Consider the following 14,549-nt stretch of genomic DNA (forward strand, 5'->3'; position numbering starts at 1 on the left):
AGAGAGTCATCTTGGATGTAGGTCCTTGCCTTTCATGACTTTGGATACTTCTTTGCAGGCCCTTCTTGCCTGTAAGTTTTCTTTTGAGAAATCAGTTGACGGTCTTATGGGAACTCCTTTTCAGGGAACTGTTTCCTTTTCTCTTGTTGCCGTTAAGATTCTCTCCTTATCTTTATCTTGGCTAATGAAATTATGATGTGTCTTGGTGTGTTCCTCCTTGGGTCCAACTTCTTTGGGACTCTCTGAGCTGCCTGAACTTCCTAAAAGTATTTCCTTTGCCAGATTGGGGAAGTTCTCCATTATTTTTTCAAATAAATTTTCAATTTCTTAGTCTTCCTCTTTTCCTTCTGGCACCTTGTGATTCAGATGTTGGAACATTTAAAGATGTCCTGGAGGTTCCTAAGCCTCTCCTCATTTTTTTGAATTCTTGTTTCTTCATTCTGTTCTGGTCGACTGTTTATTTCTTTCTTCTGCTCCAAACTGGTGATTTGAGTCCTGGTTTCCTTCCCATCACTGTTGGTTCCCTGTAGATTTTTCTTTTCTTCACGTAATGCAACCTTCATTGCTGCCTGGGTCTTTGTTATGCTGTTGAAGTACCCAGTGAGTTCCTGGAGCATCCTGATTACCAGTGTTTTGAACTGTGCATCTGGCAGTTTGGCGATCTCTTCATTGCTTAGTTGTATTTTTCCTGGAGCTTTGATCTGTTCTTTCATTTGTGCCTTTTTTTTTTTTTTTTGTCTTGGGCGCCTGTTATGTAGTAAGGGGTGGAGCCTTAGGTATTCACCAGGGTGGGGAAACACACATCGTGGGTGTGTTGTGACACTGTATGTGGGGGAGGAGGGGTCCGAGAGAGAAAAGTGCCACTTTATCTGCTTTTTCTGAACTGGAAGATTTTGATGCCTTTTAGTGCTTCTGCCACCTTTGGTTTCACCTCTTTTGCATGAGCAAAATGTTTTTTGTTTGAGGACTTTTTTCATTTGGGGAAACAAAAAGAAGTCACTCAGGGCGAGATCCTGGGACGAGGGAGGGTGGGGCACGGGAGCCGAGACGTTTTGGGTCAGAAACTGCCGAGCACGCAGCACGGCGTGGGCCGGCGTGGTGCGCTCGCGCCCCACCCGTCGTGAAGTGGGGAGACGTGTTGAGAGAGTCTTCAACAAAGATTCACCGAAGCTGAACTCAGAGACGTGCAGATTAGTGTGAGGATGTTGAGTTGCTGTGGAGAGGAAGTTCAGGAAACTCAGCTTGTTCGGGAAAGGCTTATGCTTGGGATGATTTCTAAAGAATATCTAGACGTGAAATAGAAAAAAAAATTTCTCCAGGATGAAGTGTCAAAATGAGTGAGAAGAAGAGCATGCTTGGCTTAAGTGCGATCCGGGGTTGGGATGCGGGCAGCCATCGGGGCCATGGATGAGAGTGTATCTGAAGACCACCGGGGTCGTGGCGCTGATGTCACGGTGCCTCTTCCCAGCCTTCACCTGGAGACCGCAGAGGGTGGGGACGAAGCGGTCCTCCCACGGACCGCAGGGCTGTCACTGGTTATCAGGATGCTCCAGGAACTCACTGGGTACTTCAACAGCATAACAAAGACCCAGGCAGCAATAAAGGTTGCATTGCACAGGCAGAATGGCAGGGAGGCTAGAGCTCGGGACAGGGGTCAGCTGACTTCTCCTCAGCCTCCCTGGCCAGCAGGTTCGCGGGGGTTTAGGACACGCTGGGCTCGTCTGCCCCCGAGGGTCCCGAGGAGCCAGACACGTAAGGCATGTGAAAGGGCTTACTGTAAAAGGCGCCTTCGATTAAGGGGATATTATTGCGGTAGTTTCTCTCATTTATAAAACATCACCTCTGTCTGCGTTCTCTTTGGGGACCCAAACACAGGTCGATGAGCTGCTGCACACGTACGGTTCGGCGGTGGACGGCGGTGCCCGAGACAGCGCGTGGGAGACCCAGGCGCACGTTCACTTCCAGGACAGTCAGGGCGTCACTGTGACGGTCCGGCCGGAGCACAGGGTGCAAGACGTGCTGGCTTTGGCCTGCCAGGTAACCGAGTTTGCTGCGGACGTACGCTTCTGGAGGAAAAAGAACCTTTCGTGTTGTTTGCGTATGCCTTGTAAATCTGTGTGGTGTTTAAGACCTCACTTTCTACACCAGGGAACATTATTAGTGAGCATAATACTTATTAATTAGCATTCTCCTTCTTCATCTGTTAGAAGTAGGAGTTGTTAGGGCATGGCCCCTTGCCGTCATAAAGCACCTGGGCTATTGTACTGAACTTCTGTGTGCACCTTTCTATCTGGAATACATATGAAGGCTGTTGTTATTTAAGTTACTCGGGGACGGTGCCCTACAAGAAAGCGGCATAAACGTTGAAGTGAGTTTGATTTAATACCAAGTCGTTTTGCCAGGTTTCTCTGGATTGCACAAGCCACTTGATCCCATTGACTGTGGTTTCGTGGAGACTGTTGTGAGACATTCTCTTCATTATTCAAGCTGGGTTTTATTTCTGAAAAGGTAGCTTACGATAAGTCTTAAAGAGAGCCCACTGAAACGGGTGAAGTAGACTCAGCACCGTCAGAGTAGATATTTTAGACCACCAGATGGTGCAGGAGAGCTGAAATATCTTTAAGTTTTCAGAGAAAAGTGCAATCAAATATGTGAAATGGTAAAAAAAAAAAAAAAAAAGGCACGTAGAGTTTGGTAACTCTTCACCGTGTGCACTGAGTAGAGGTGGATAATCCTTCATTTTAGTTCTCCTTTGTCCCTTCGAGTGAAGCCTTAGTATACCAGACATTTATATGTGTAGCTCATACTATTCATTTAATTTCCTTTTACTCCATTATGTAAGGTTTCTATTCAGGCAGTCAACAAAGTTGTTTTACAGCCATGACATCAGTTTTTAACTTGGTAAAGTTTCTAAGTCCTAGAGGGTGTCAGAAGTAGTGGGTCAACTAGACCCAGGTAGAACATGGACGCGAGATGATTTCTCATTGTTGAAAGTGAGAGAGAGGGAGAGAGAGAGAGGCAGAGAGAGAGACACACACGCAGTGAGAGAGAGAGAGAGAGCGCAGGAGAGAGAGAGGGAGGATGCAAGTGTATGAGTGTATACATTGCCCTTTTGAAAACTTTTTAGAGTAGGAAATTCCTAAATCTGAAGTCTGTAGCTTATGGGATTGTTCACATTTCATAAATTTCTCCACCGCAGTGTGGGAAATGAAGTTAGGGACAACCCATATGTGAAGAGAGCATTTGCTGAGAAGAGTATGATACGGGGGTCGACAGGATGGGTTGACAATTGGAGTAGAAATGAATGCTAGAATAACAAAACGAGCGTAAACGCTGTGTTTCAAGTACTTAGAACTGCGAACCCACTTTTACTCATCCTGTTCATTCTGTTGGCACCTTTATGCCCCCAAAACCCCCTAAGAAGGTCTCATGCTTTTCGTGGTAAGCAGTTATCATTTAGAGAAGACCTTCTTGAAAATAATTGCCTTTTCTTGCCTTTCTTGCACATTTAAATTCAATCTTTTTTATATAGGTTTAAACTCAGCAACTTACATATGGCTTTTTTTTTTTTTAGAAATTTCCACTGTGATTTTTAATGAACAATGATGAATTTAGAAAGAATATTTAAAGTCTGAATAGTTGTCTTTTTCCTTATAGATGAGGCAGTTGGAACCCAGCCACCATGGCCTGCAGCTCCGAAAGCTGGTAGATGAAAACATCGAGTACTGTGTCCCCGCACCTCATGAATCCATGCAAGATCAGGTGCGTGCGCCAGCCCCAGGGGCAGAGAGAGAGACGTCAGAACCATTACTCATGGCCTCTTCGTTTTGAAACTAAGTGATCTGGGGGGGAAGTTCTGCTGAACTTTGGCATCTAGCTCGGAAGCAGTCTAAGTACATTTTCAAGACATCGTGACATCAAATCCCTGACTTTGCTGTCTTGACCTTCCGCAGGTTTATGACGAGATAGAAGTCTTCCCCCTCAGTGTCTACGACGTGCGGCTCACGAAGACGGGGAGTGTGTCAGACTTCGGTGAGCGCGGGGGCAGCCTCCTCTCCCCGCTCCCCATTGGCCGCAGGGCCTGCAGACCCAGCGTTCTCCCTTTAAATGGACATTTTCAGAAAAGCTGACAGCAGTGTCTGAACCTCATCTTTCCTCATTTTTATTTACTTAGAGTAGCAGGCTAAAAAGATGTATTAATTATTAGGGAAAGATGCCAAAAACAATGAAAAGGAATAAATATATAAAAGTCGATGAGACATTTGAAATGATGGCGATAACACTTACCGTGGGTTTACTGGGTGCCAGGTGCTGTTCTGAGCTGATTAACTCGTGACGCGTGTGAGTCACGATGCTTTTCATCTCCCTGTCTTCGCTGCCTTTGCTCTGAGCGCACCTTCTCCCCACTGGAGAGCTCCCTTCTCCGCTCCCGCCCCCTTCCTCCTCCCTGCTCCCGATGTGTCAATCAGACCTGCCCTTCGAGAACTAACCGGAGGTCTAATTTGCATGAAGAAGCCTACGTGATTGCTTTAGCCTCAGTTTAACAGTTACAGGTCAATACTACCCAAAGCACTTCGTGATATTTAATGTTTGCATTTCTGTTTATTTGTATTTAAACTTGTCTTTGTCTTTGGGCTCCTTACTGACTGTGTTCATGTGTTAAAATTCACTTCTGTCTTTTACCGTACGAACTCAATAAGTAGATAACCATCAATGAATATCTCCATAGAAAGACTATTCCTTATCTTGTTAAATATATTATTAATATACCAGTAACTATTTTTCTTAAAGCGATTCCAGCTGATCAAATTCTACTCATTGTTTATTGTGTCCAAGTGTCCTTTTTATGATCCGTTCTTTGTTTCTTAATTTCCATAATCCGTTTGACCCAAACGTTATGACGCTTTTTTCTTAAAGCCTTCTTAGCATTTTATCCTTGTGTTGGCCCTCACTCAGCTTCCCATGGTCACCCTTGTGAATCTCCTTTGCACTCGAGTGACGGAAGGGCTGAGTGAAGACAATTGCAAAGATGCTTTCCGGTGACCCCTGTCTGCAGGCTTTGCCCGAGGCCCGGAGCAGACTGGGGTGCATGCCCTTCCTCCCGGCATCAAAGGGCTCCCGGTGTCACGAGACCAGCACATGCAAACAGGTGCCCCGACCGTGGAGCCGGGGGGAGGGCGGTGTCCGAGTCAGGGAGATGTGTTCACCGGGGCTCTGCGTGTGGTCACGTTTAGGGCACGCACTCTCTCCGCCCGAGTGTTTTCCCACCTTCTGAAAATCCCTAGGCCCATGTGGGGTTGTTTCTTGACAAATATTTTATTGAACTGAATTTGATTGATTTCAATAAGTATTTTTTGGTCTTCAACTTAAAAAAAAAAATTTAAATTGTGGTGAAATGCCCAGAGCAAAGTGCATCAATGTTGAACGGTTAAAAATGGCGGCTCAGGGGCATTGAGCACAGTCACACTGTTGTGCCATCATCGCTGCCATCTGTCTCCAGGACTGTTTTCATCTTGCAGAACTGGAACTCGGCACTGATTAAAGAGTAACTCCTATTCTTCCTGCCCCCCGCTCCTGGCAACCCCCATTGTGCCCTCCATCTCTATGCATTTGATTACTCCAGTTAACCTCGTACAGTATCTGATCGTTTGTGCCTGGCTTATTTTCACAGAGCACAATGTCTTTAAGGTTTCTCCATGTTATAGCATGTATCAGAATGCCCTCCTTTTTCAAGAGTGAGTAATATTCCAGTCTATGGACATACCGCAGTGTGTGTATCCATGCCTCTGCGGATGGACAGCTGGGTGGCTCTGGCCTTTTGCCTGCGGGGAATGAGGCTGCTAGGAACATGGGTCTGTGGCCTCTGCTTTCCGATAAGGTTGTGTGTTCATGTTTCCTAAACCTTTAGATCGGACGTGCTTCTCTTTTTCTGACCCTGCTGGATATTTATGCCTTCAAAATAGTTATAACTTAGAATTTGTCCACATACTGTACTTAACAGCAACAGATGTCTGGGAAAACACTTCCGGGCGTGCTGGGGAGATGAGCCGGTGTGACGCGTGTGGACGTGTGATTGATTCCCTTTTATCTTTGTCCCCCAGGGTTCGCAGTGACCGCGCAGGTGGACGAGCACCAGCGTCTCAGCCGGATCTTCATCAGCGACGTCCTCCCTGACGGCCTGGCCTACGGGGAAGGTCCGTGCGGCACAGAATGTCTCTGCTCCCTTGGAATTAGGAACTGTGGGATGCAGTCTGGCTAGTGCACTTTTCTTTTCATAGTGTTGTCAGAAAATGGTTTCTCTGGGAATTGTAAAGAAAGTAAAGTTAATAGTTTAATTTAAAACGTGTGTGTGTGTGTGTATAGAGAGTGTGTGTGTGTGTGTATAGAGAGAGAGAGAGTGTGTGTGTGTGTGTATAGAGAGAGTGTGTGTGTGTTGAGAGAGAGAATGCACACACACACACACAGAGAACATACATGCATATTTTCCAGACAGCCAGGCAGACGGCCCTGTTTTCATCTTGCAAACGAGTGTAATTTCCCAGGGCCCTGAACATCAGATAAATAGAAGAACAATTCGTTTGAATCACTCTCAAACTGTTTCATTTTCAAACCGTCCCTTTTACTCCTCGCCCCGAGAGAGGAGACATGTGTTCCCTTATCATTGGCATCTCAGTACTTTTTTGGTGCTTGCTCTGACGATAGCAACTGCACGGCCCTGAGAGTGCACCGTTTGCATGTGCAGCTCTCTTTTATCTTGAGATCTCCCTCTCGGTCATCTCCGTCTCTTTCTTCTTTCTCTGTCTCTCTCTCTGGTTCTAGGGCTGAGAAAGGGCAATGAAATCATGACCTTAAATGGGGAAGCTGTGTCTGATCTTGACCTGAAGCAGATGGAGGCCCTGTTTTCTGAGAAGAGCGTGGGGCTCACTCTGATCGCCCGGCCGCCGGACACCAAGGGCACCCTGTGCCCTTCGTGGTCGGACAGCGACCTGTTCCAAAGGGGCCAGAAGGGCCTGCTGCCGCCCCCTAACCAGTCCCAGCTTCTGGAGGAGTTCCTGGATAACTTGAAAAAGAATACGGCAAATGGTAAGCTTTGTTTTTTTTTCTTTCTTCTTAACCACTGGTGACCACAGCTAAAAATTGTTTAGGCTGTTGTTTGGCTTACGAGCTTGCGTGATTTAAACTGTTCAAAAGATGTTTTCTCATTTATTAGGAAAAGAACACAGATGCCCACCAAGCACAGCTTTGGTCGAAATTTCATGCGTTCTAGCAATCATAACACTTTCATGGAAATAGAAAATAATTAATTTCGTACGAAGTAACATTCTTTAACATTGCAGAATCTTTTACACCAGTCGCCCATGATATTTAGTGCTGTAATTGCTTTGTGATTGAAGGTAGATGAAAGCCAACAGAAATGCCAAGGTTGATTTTCTATTGGGTTGAATCAAAGGCAAACACATTTTGCAGTAATCTTAGAATAGTCGGCGCAATTCTGTTCTTTACCTCCTTTGTTGAGTACTGCTTTCTTAGTAGACTGCAAACTTTCAATGCAGGTCATGAATTTTAAAATTTGGGATAGGCCTAAAGATGAAAACTTGTTTGCCGGTTTATTTTCCGAAAGGTAAAATTTCTATATGAGATCATCATTTGAAGGTTTAAATTTCTGAGCTTATGCATGCATATTTCAAATGTTGCAGTCAAGTAAATTAGGGGTTCCAGCTAATACTGAAAACCTGTGGCGGTTTCCCTCCCTGTTCCTGGAGGATGCCGGTCAAGCCCCCACAGGAGACCGAGCGCAGGGTCTTTACCCAGCAAGCGCAATGTAATTTTCATACTTAATTACAATCATAGCGGATTTCCAATTCAAATCTCTGCATGATTACCAAGAATGGGTGAAAAACACAAAAGAGAAGTCGTTAGGAAAGATTTAATTATAAAGCGAGTTTATTGGGTCATTTGTGGAAGTACAAAATCAGATGGTGTGATTTGGGACTCAGTAAGGTATGCAGTGCCTTCTTCTCCTCTCTCGAGGCCCCACTCCAGTTTACAATACCATTACGTCGACTGTTTGGTGTAGAAAAGTGGGTGTCATGGAACAAAAATGATGACGGAACTAGTTCATGGCGTGGTTCTGTGAGGGCTGAAACTCGGCCTCCCAGGGCCGTGTTGCAGGCCGAGTGTTCCCCACGCTACACCAGCACGCCCCCTGTCTGCACTCATTGTTCTTGGGGGACCCGTTCCCTGCCTGTTACGTCTCTGTGTTTTATCATCACAAGACATCGCTGCAGTCACAACCCTTTTGGTCCTTGCAGGAATGAGTTTCTGTAGAAAGCAGCAACAGCAGTCCATTTACCCTTTTAGTTAGGTAGTAAGGGTCAAGCAGGTCAGTTAAGCTTGCTTATCACCTTTTGTTTTAAAGACTTTATTTTACTTTTAGAGAGGAGAAGACAGGAAGAAAGAGAAAGAGAGAAACATCAATGTGTGGTTGCCTCTCACGTGCCCCTCACTGGGGACCTGGCCTGCAACCCAGGCATGTGCTCTGACTGGGAATTGAACCAGTGACACTTTGGTTCACAGGCCAGTGCTCAATCCACTGAGCCACACCAGCTGGGGCTTTTTTTTTTTTTAATGCAAGTAAGCAGAATAAAGCAGAGGTCCCGGATATGTTAGCTAGTTATGGCGTGGCTCATCCTAGGGAGCCACACTGATGTCTCAGCCTCCGTGATTTACCTAAGGACCACCATGTCTGTGTGTGCACAGGGCTTAGCTGGTCGGAATGGGCAGTGCTTGTCCACAGCTGTTCTTCACTCAGGTCCCTATGCAGCTGCAGTGCCCACATCTGCGTGTCCCTCCCTTCCCCGGATGGTGCTTCCCCACTGGCCAGGCCAGAGCCACTCCTGGGTTCCTGGCCAGACTATGTGCTGTGGGCCCGCGGCCGCCTCTGCCCGCCTTTGACCGGCCCCTTTCCTGTTCTGTAGAAATGCGCTTGGGCTGGAAGCCAACCAGCCACGGTGGACTGCTTCCCTAGATGCTCCGCACTGTGCAGAATTGGCTTGTTTTCTTTTGGAAGTCGTTGCGCAGCTCGTGAAGGAAGTGAAAGCCCCGTGAGTGAGCATCTCAGGAGGCGGTCTGTCCATTTTTGAGGTTAGGGGGAAAGGAAGTCAGGAGAGGGCAGGTGAGACAATGAAAGATGAAGAGAGAAGTAAGCGTGGGCCTCCCATCTGTGCACAGTATCACGATTACAGGAGAAGCCCGAGTTTGTCGACGCCGAGGAGGGGAGTGGTGTGGCGACATGCATGCAGGCTTTCGGTCAGGCCCGGGTTCGAGTCTTGGCCTGCCTTTCCAGGTTGTGTGACTTTGGGGGCAGCCCTCTGCTAGGGAGGGGTGGGCCTGGGTGAATGCCACCCCGTGTCCTGTCCCCGGCTGGACACTTCTTCAGGTGACCCCTGGAAGTGAGCCCCATTTGCACACGACAACCTCACTTTCACACCTTTTATGAAGACTTTCTACCCTTTAGGGCCCACCTTTCCTACTTTTTCGCTTGGGCTTCTTGGGGTCAGCTCCCAAATAAACGCCTGTACCTGCCTCCTGGGCTCAGACTCTGCCTCCGGGGAGCCCAGAGGAAGATACTGAGCCCTGGGTCCTCACCCAAAAGAGGAGGCTCCCACCCTGCCCTAGTGGGTGGTCCACAGGCTCAGGGGTCGGCATCTGCGCATGCGCAGCCCAGCTCCTTACACGGCAAAAAGTCTGCAAATCTGATTCTCTTCTTCCCTCTCCTGGGCAGCTGAATGGTTCATTAAAAATGACTTGGGTTTGCTTTAGCAATGAATTAGAAAGCAGCAGTCTCATTATCTTACTAAACAATAAAAATTATACAAGTAAAAAATAATTTGAATGACCATGAAAACCAGTTTTGCATACAACTTTGAATTATGCTCAGGAGTGGTCATTTCTGAGTCTGCTTTCCCTAAGTGTCGGGTTCCTGGCCATGCACACCCAGAAGGCAGCCTGGTACAGCTGTCCCTCCGTTTCCATGGGGACTTGTGTCCAGGACCCCTGCAGATACCAAAATCCGAGGGTGCTCCAGCCTCTCATATAAGATGGTGTAGTATTTGCAAATAACCTACGCACATCCTCCCATATGCTTTAAATCACCTCTACATTGCTTACAATATCTAATACAATATAAATAGTTATACTGTATTGTTTAGGGAAGAGCGATAAGAAGAAAAGTCTGTCTGTGTTCAGTACAGATGCAGCCACGTCGGCAGGAACGTGAGTCTCCCCCCCCCCCCACCCCCGTGTGTTCGGTCCAGGGCTGGTCGAGTCTGCAGGTGCACCACCCGCACATACAGGTGGCCGACCGTACTCGGAAAGAAGGAAGCTTTTCCCCATTTTGTCTTCCAGAGAAGCCAGTCTTCTGCCTCTTCATAGAAACCAAACAGCTGGCGCTCTGGCAGGAAAGCCCTGGTTTTCATAGAGGAACTGTAGGAACATCAGCAGATAAGGCAGGAGCCCTAGGCACTTGTTTCGGTGTGTGCGTCTCTCAGCCGTCCAAGTTCAATGTTTCCCGAGGCCCTGGGAACAAGCCATGTGGTGTTCGAGGCTCTTGATCTACTTTTGGTTTTGGCCAGGTATCCAGGAATGTGTATTTGTTACCTTGACTCTCTTAATCAGGTGTGACCAAAAAAACCCTCTCTTATTACTTACACATCTGATTAAAAGACGTCTTGGCCAGCGGGACAGGTCTCAAGGGACCAGGGGGACGATTGTGAGCTGAGTTCAGGTTCTGTGCTTTTTCTAGAAAGGACGCATCCTGCCAGCATCAGGGAAGTGGTTCTCACAGTTCACAGTGCATACAGCTCACCTGATGAGCCTGTGAAAATGCAGATTCCTGGGTCCTGCTAGAGTGCCGCCTTCAGGAGGGCTGGGGTAATGCAAGCTCCCGTTCCACGGAGCTTATTCGTGCTGCCCGTGGCTATTAGTCTCAACTCAAGCGGGTGGGGTGGGTCTGAACTCGAGCATAGGACCTTCTATTTTCTGAATCCCTCTGTGCCAAGGTTTTGACGATTAAACGAGACAGTATGGGTCAAGTTCTCAGGAAATCCTAGCTGTTGTGTGTGTATGCTGCTATTCTCTGAATTAGGGTTTATATGCCCCCAACGTCCACCCCTGGCGCAGCCAGTTGACTTGCTCACTTTGTTCGTTCCTCCGGAGACACTGTCCCTTCCACGTACTGAGTGCACGGAGGAACCAAGAACTTGCAGCGGTCACGGCTTTGCCGTCATACTTCCACGAGACTCTGTGTAGAGCAGGACAAAAAACCATGGAGGATGGATGAGTGTTGAATATTAGGCTCCTTTGTTTCTCTAGGAAATGAATGACCCTTGGATTCTCGCATGTGAGGGTTTATGGAGTCTGCCTTCGTGATTCCCCCGTAGAAAGAGAGCAACTGTCCACAGGCTGTATTTGACTTGAGCGGAAATATCATCTGTGAAGACTCTTTATAGAGAGAATTAACTTTGCCCCTGGAATCCCCTCAAGAGCCTGGTGTTATTTTTAAGCCAACAAGGCGACCATTGAAGGGATTGGACACGCCAGCCCTGTTTATACTGGATTCCCATTAATGCTGTTTTTGTGATTTCGGTAGGAAAATCCCTTTTCCTAGTGTATGCCATCTTTTGAAAAAGTCCAACAGCTTTTAAGAGAGTTTCACTGGGCCCGGAGCTCCTGAACAGAGTCTGTCTGTAAGCACGGGATGTGCCCTGTGGTGTGCACGCATTTCCCGTCTACAAACGGCTATTCCTGTCGCCATTGTTAAAACTGGGGGGTTTACTTAACAGGAGACAAAACAGAAAAGGCCTCTCTGTTCCTTCCCCCGTTTAGACACGATCAACCCAGCGAACTCTTACCGATGATGAAGGTAATTGCAGCCTGAGGTTCTTTTTTTAACCTCCCACCCCGCTTTGAATCACTCCCTTTTTACATTGACGCATGAGTCGTGTGGAGTCTCAGGCTAGCTACCAGAAGCCACTTAGATGCAAATTTGCTCTTTGGAAAGAAATTGCTCCGGGAATGTATGCGTGTGTCTGCTACACACCTTTCCACCGGAGGAAGACTTGCAGCGCCAGCTCTGATGTGGCGAACCCTCTCGTTTCCTGTTTACGACGGCGAGGGCCTTTGCCTTCCAGCGCCGGGTTTGGGATGACTAACAGCAGTTAGCTCAGAGGGTGAAGGCTCTGTCTGTGCACAAAGCTGCAAGTCCGCAGTCTGTGTCTGGCTGACACCCAGATCCCCAGGTGTAAAAACATATTAGCGTTCCTAAAGATGGCTAGTGTATTTAAAAAAAAATTAAATCTGACTGGGAAATACTAGTTTTACCAGGATACAGAGAACTTTGGCCTCAGAATTTAGCGTTTCTTATCATCGTGCCGAAGGTAGTTTTCGGGCTCCTCTGTGGAAGTGAGCACGTGCTCTTCTGTTGGCAATGGGGGGAATCACGGTCCTTGGGTCCCAACTCCCTTATAAAAGTTAGCGTTGTTGGAGAATTTGGTTTTCTTTTTCTCATTCTCAGCCATTCATTTCTTTACTTGTTTAACAAAATAAACAATAACATTTTGTGAAGTGTTGCAGGCACATAAAGATGAATTAGACATCATTTTCTAGAAGTTCATAGTAGAGTGGGAACAGTGAAACACTTGTAAATAGGAATTTGTGATGCACAAACACAACCTTACAATACAGAGAGTAAGAGGTCCAGCATAGAAGTAGAATCCCACTGACTTGTGTGTTTATTTTGAGCCACAGGGGCCGGAAGAGAGGTGTGAGCATCAGAGAGAGAGGTTTCTGGAAAGGTCAGATCGAGAGCATTGGACCTGAGCTACAGATGCACAGGCTGTGGATTGGGAAGTGTGTGGTGGGGCATCAACCAGGGACACAGGTTAGAGGTCACCTGGCTTGTGTGGGAAGATAAAATGGGAATAAAAATTGGAAAGTCTCTCGGGGCCACATTGTGGAAAACTCTGACTTCCAGGAATTTATAACAGGTCATGGCAGGTCCCTAAAAACAGCGAGAACTGCATGATTTCCCCCCACCTTCTATGAAACACAGAAGATTTTTCTGGGCCTTTCGTGACCACTAAAGTGTGGCTTGGATGCTGGCAGGTAGATATCGTGCTCCTGCATATCAGCTCTATTTTTCTGCTCTTGCATCTTTCCTTTGGGGCTTAAGGATTGTTGTTTTCTTCTTCTTTTTTTTTTTTTATTGTTGTTTTCATGGCCAGAAGCACTTTGTAAAATAAATGCTAGGTAAATGTTTGCGGGGGAAGAAGAAATTCCTGCAGGTGCCTTATGAAACCCACACGCCCCTCAGCATTGTGATGCCCTGTCTGTTAACGGTGTGGTTGATCCTCACAAGTCACCTGTCGGTGTGGCAGTCCCTCTGGCCAGGGGCAGGGATGGCCAGTGGGGGGAGACGCTCGGTAGCAGGGAAGACATGGCAATGTGGCAGCTGAGCGCGAAGCTGATAAATAAAGTTTGCCAGCATTTTCAGTAAAAACTCACCCTGTATTCTCTCTCCTACATTAATTGCAAGTACATCTTTCAAGTGAGAGTCTACAGGATTTCTCTGGAGCACACGGCGTGACGTTTCTGTTGGCTATGTCAGTGCTAATAGGCCTCTGAGAGCTCAGGGTGCCTGGGTGAAGTACAGTCACCCGGGCCTGCAGAGTGAGCGAGATCCCGAGGAAGTGGCTGTTCCATGAGGCTTCTATGATCACTGTTGGGAAGAGGACGCTCTATGGCCTGTCACATAAAGCGGGGAACAGAGACATGACTGTTCCTGTGTTACGAGTGCTGATTGCTCGGTGGTGCTTGTCTGCATTTCCATTTCTGTTCCCCTTCTTCTGTAATGGGCTTAAAACCGAATTGCATTCCTGCCTCATTTCTCTCTGGGAAGGAACTGAGACCATCGGGAAAGACCAAGTGTGTGCACATGTCCTTATTAACTCTTACTTCTAGAGACAGCCACATTGTGAGTGTATCTTTGTTCTTTGGGTTGGCAATACATGTACATGGTAGGAAAATGAGCAGTGTAAGAGGTTAAATGGTGATAGGTGAGTCCTGCTAAGCTATAGAGGGAAGTGATGAAGAATGTGGACACTAACCAAGCCAGCTGGGTTCAAGTCCCGGGTCCAGGTTCACCCACTTATTAGCTGTGCGGCACTGGGTGGGCAAGTCCCTTGAGCTCACCATGCTTGATTTTTGCAACTGTACAAAGGTCTAGATTTTTATGGAAAGACTAGATACTTTCTGGGCAGAGTAAAGGCCACACAAGTGTTAAATAAATACAAGAGGTAAATTTTCCTCACCCTGTGCCTAGCCACCCAGTTTCTCTCTCAGAGGTAATCATTCTTCCTAGTTTCTTTTTCATCATGACCTGAAGACTCTTCAATTTTAGGGGAAAACGGTGGGTTATTCTTCTACTTTATTGTTACTGTATTATCTTAGTACATGGCTGTGGTAGGCAAAATAATGCCCATCCCCCAGGA

General features: G+C 47.0%; 1 protein-coding gene across 5 annotated transcripts in view; it reads left to right on the top strand.

The window, feature by feature from the left end:
• TIAM2 (TIAM Rac1 associated GEF 2) overlaps positions 1-14,549 on the top strand; it is a 202,726-nt gene that overhangs the window by 138,282 nt on the left and 49,895 nt on the right. For all 5 annotated transcript variants that reach the window (XM_045842983.1, XM_045842981.1, XM_045842984.1 and 2 more), the window contains 5 exons: positions 1,876-2,037; positions 3,658-3,762; positions 3,954-4,032; positions 6,102-6,194; positions 6,820-7,083. In XM_045842983.1, the coding sequence (XP_045698939.1) occupies positions 1,876-2,037; positions 3,658-3,762; positions 3,954-4,032; positions 6,102-6,194; positions 6,820-7,083 (703 nt within the window). The remainder of the gene's footprint in view (positions 1-1,875; positions 2,038-3,657; positions 3,763-3,953; positions 4,033-6,101; positions 6,195-6,819; positions 7,084-14,549) is intronic.

The sequence above is a fragment of the Phyllostomus hastatus genome, unplaced genomic scaffold (assembly GCF_019186645.2).
Source record: "Phyllostomus hastatus isolate PE091 unplaced genomic scaffold, TTU_PhHast_1.1 phas_contig_40, whole genome shotgun sequence".
Taxonomy (NCBI): domain Eukaryota; kingdom Metazoa; phylum Chordata; class Mammalia; order Chiroptera; family Phyllostomidae; genus Phyllostomus; species Phyllostomus hastatus.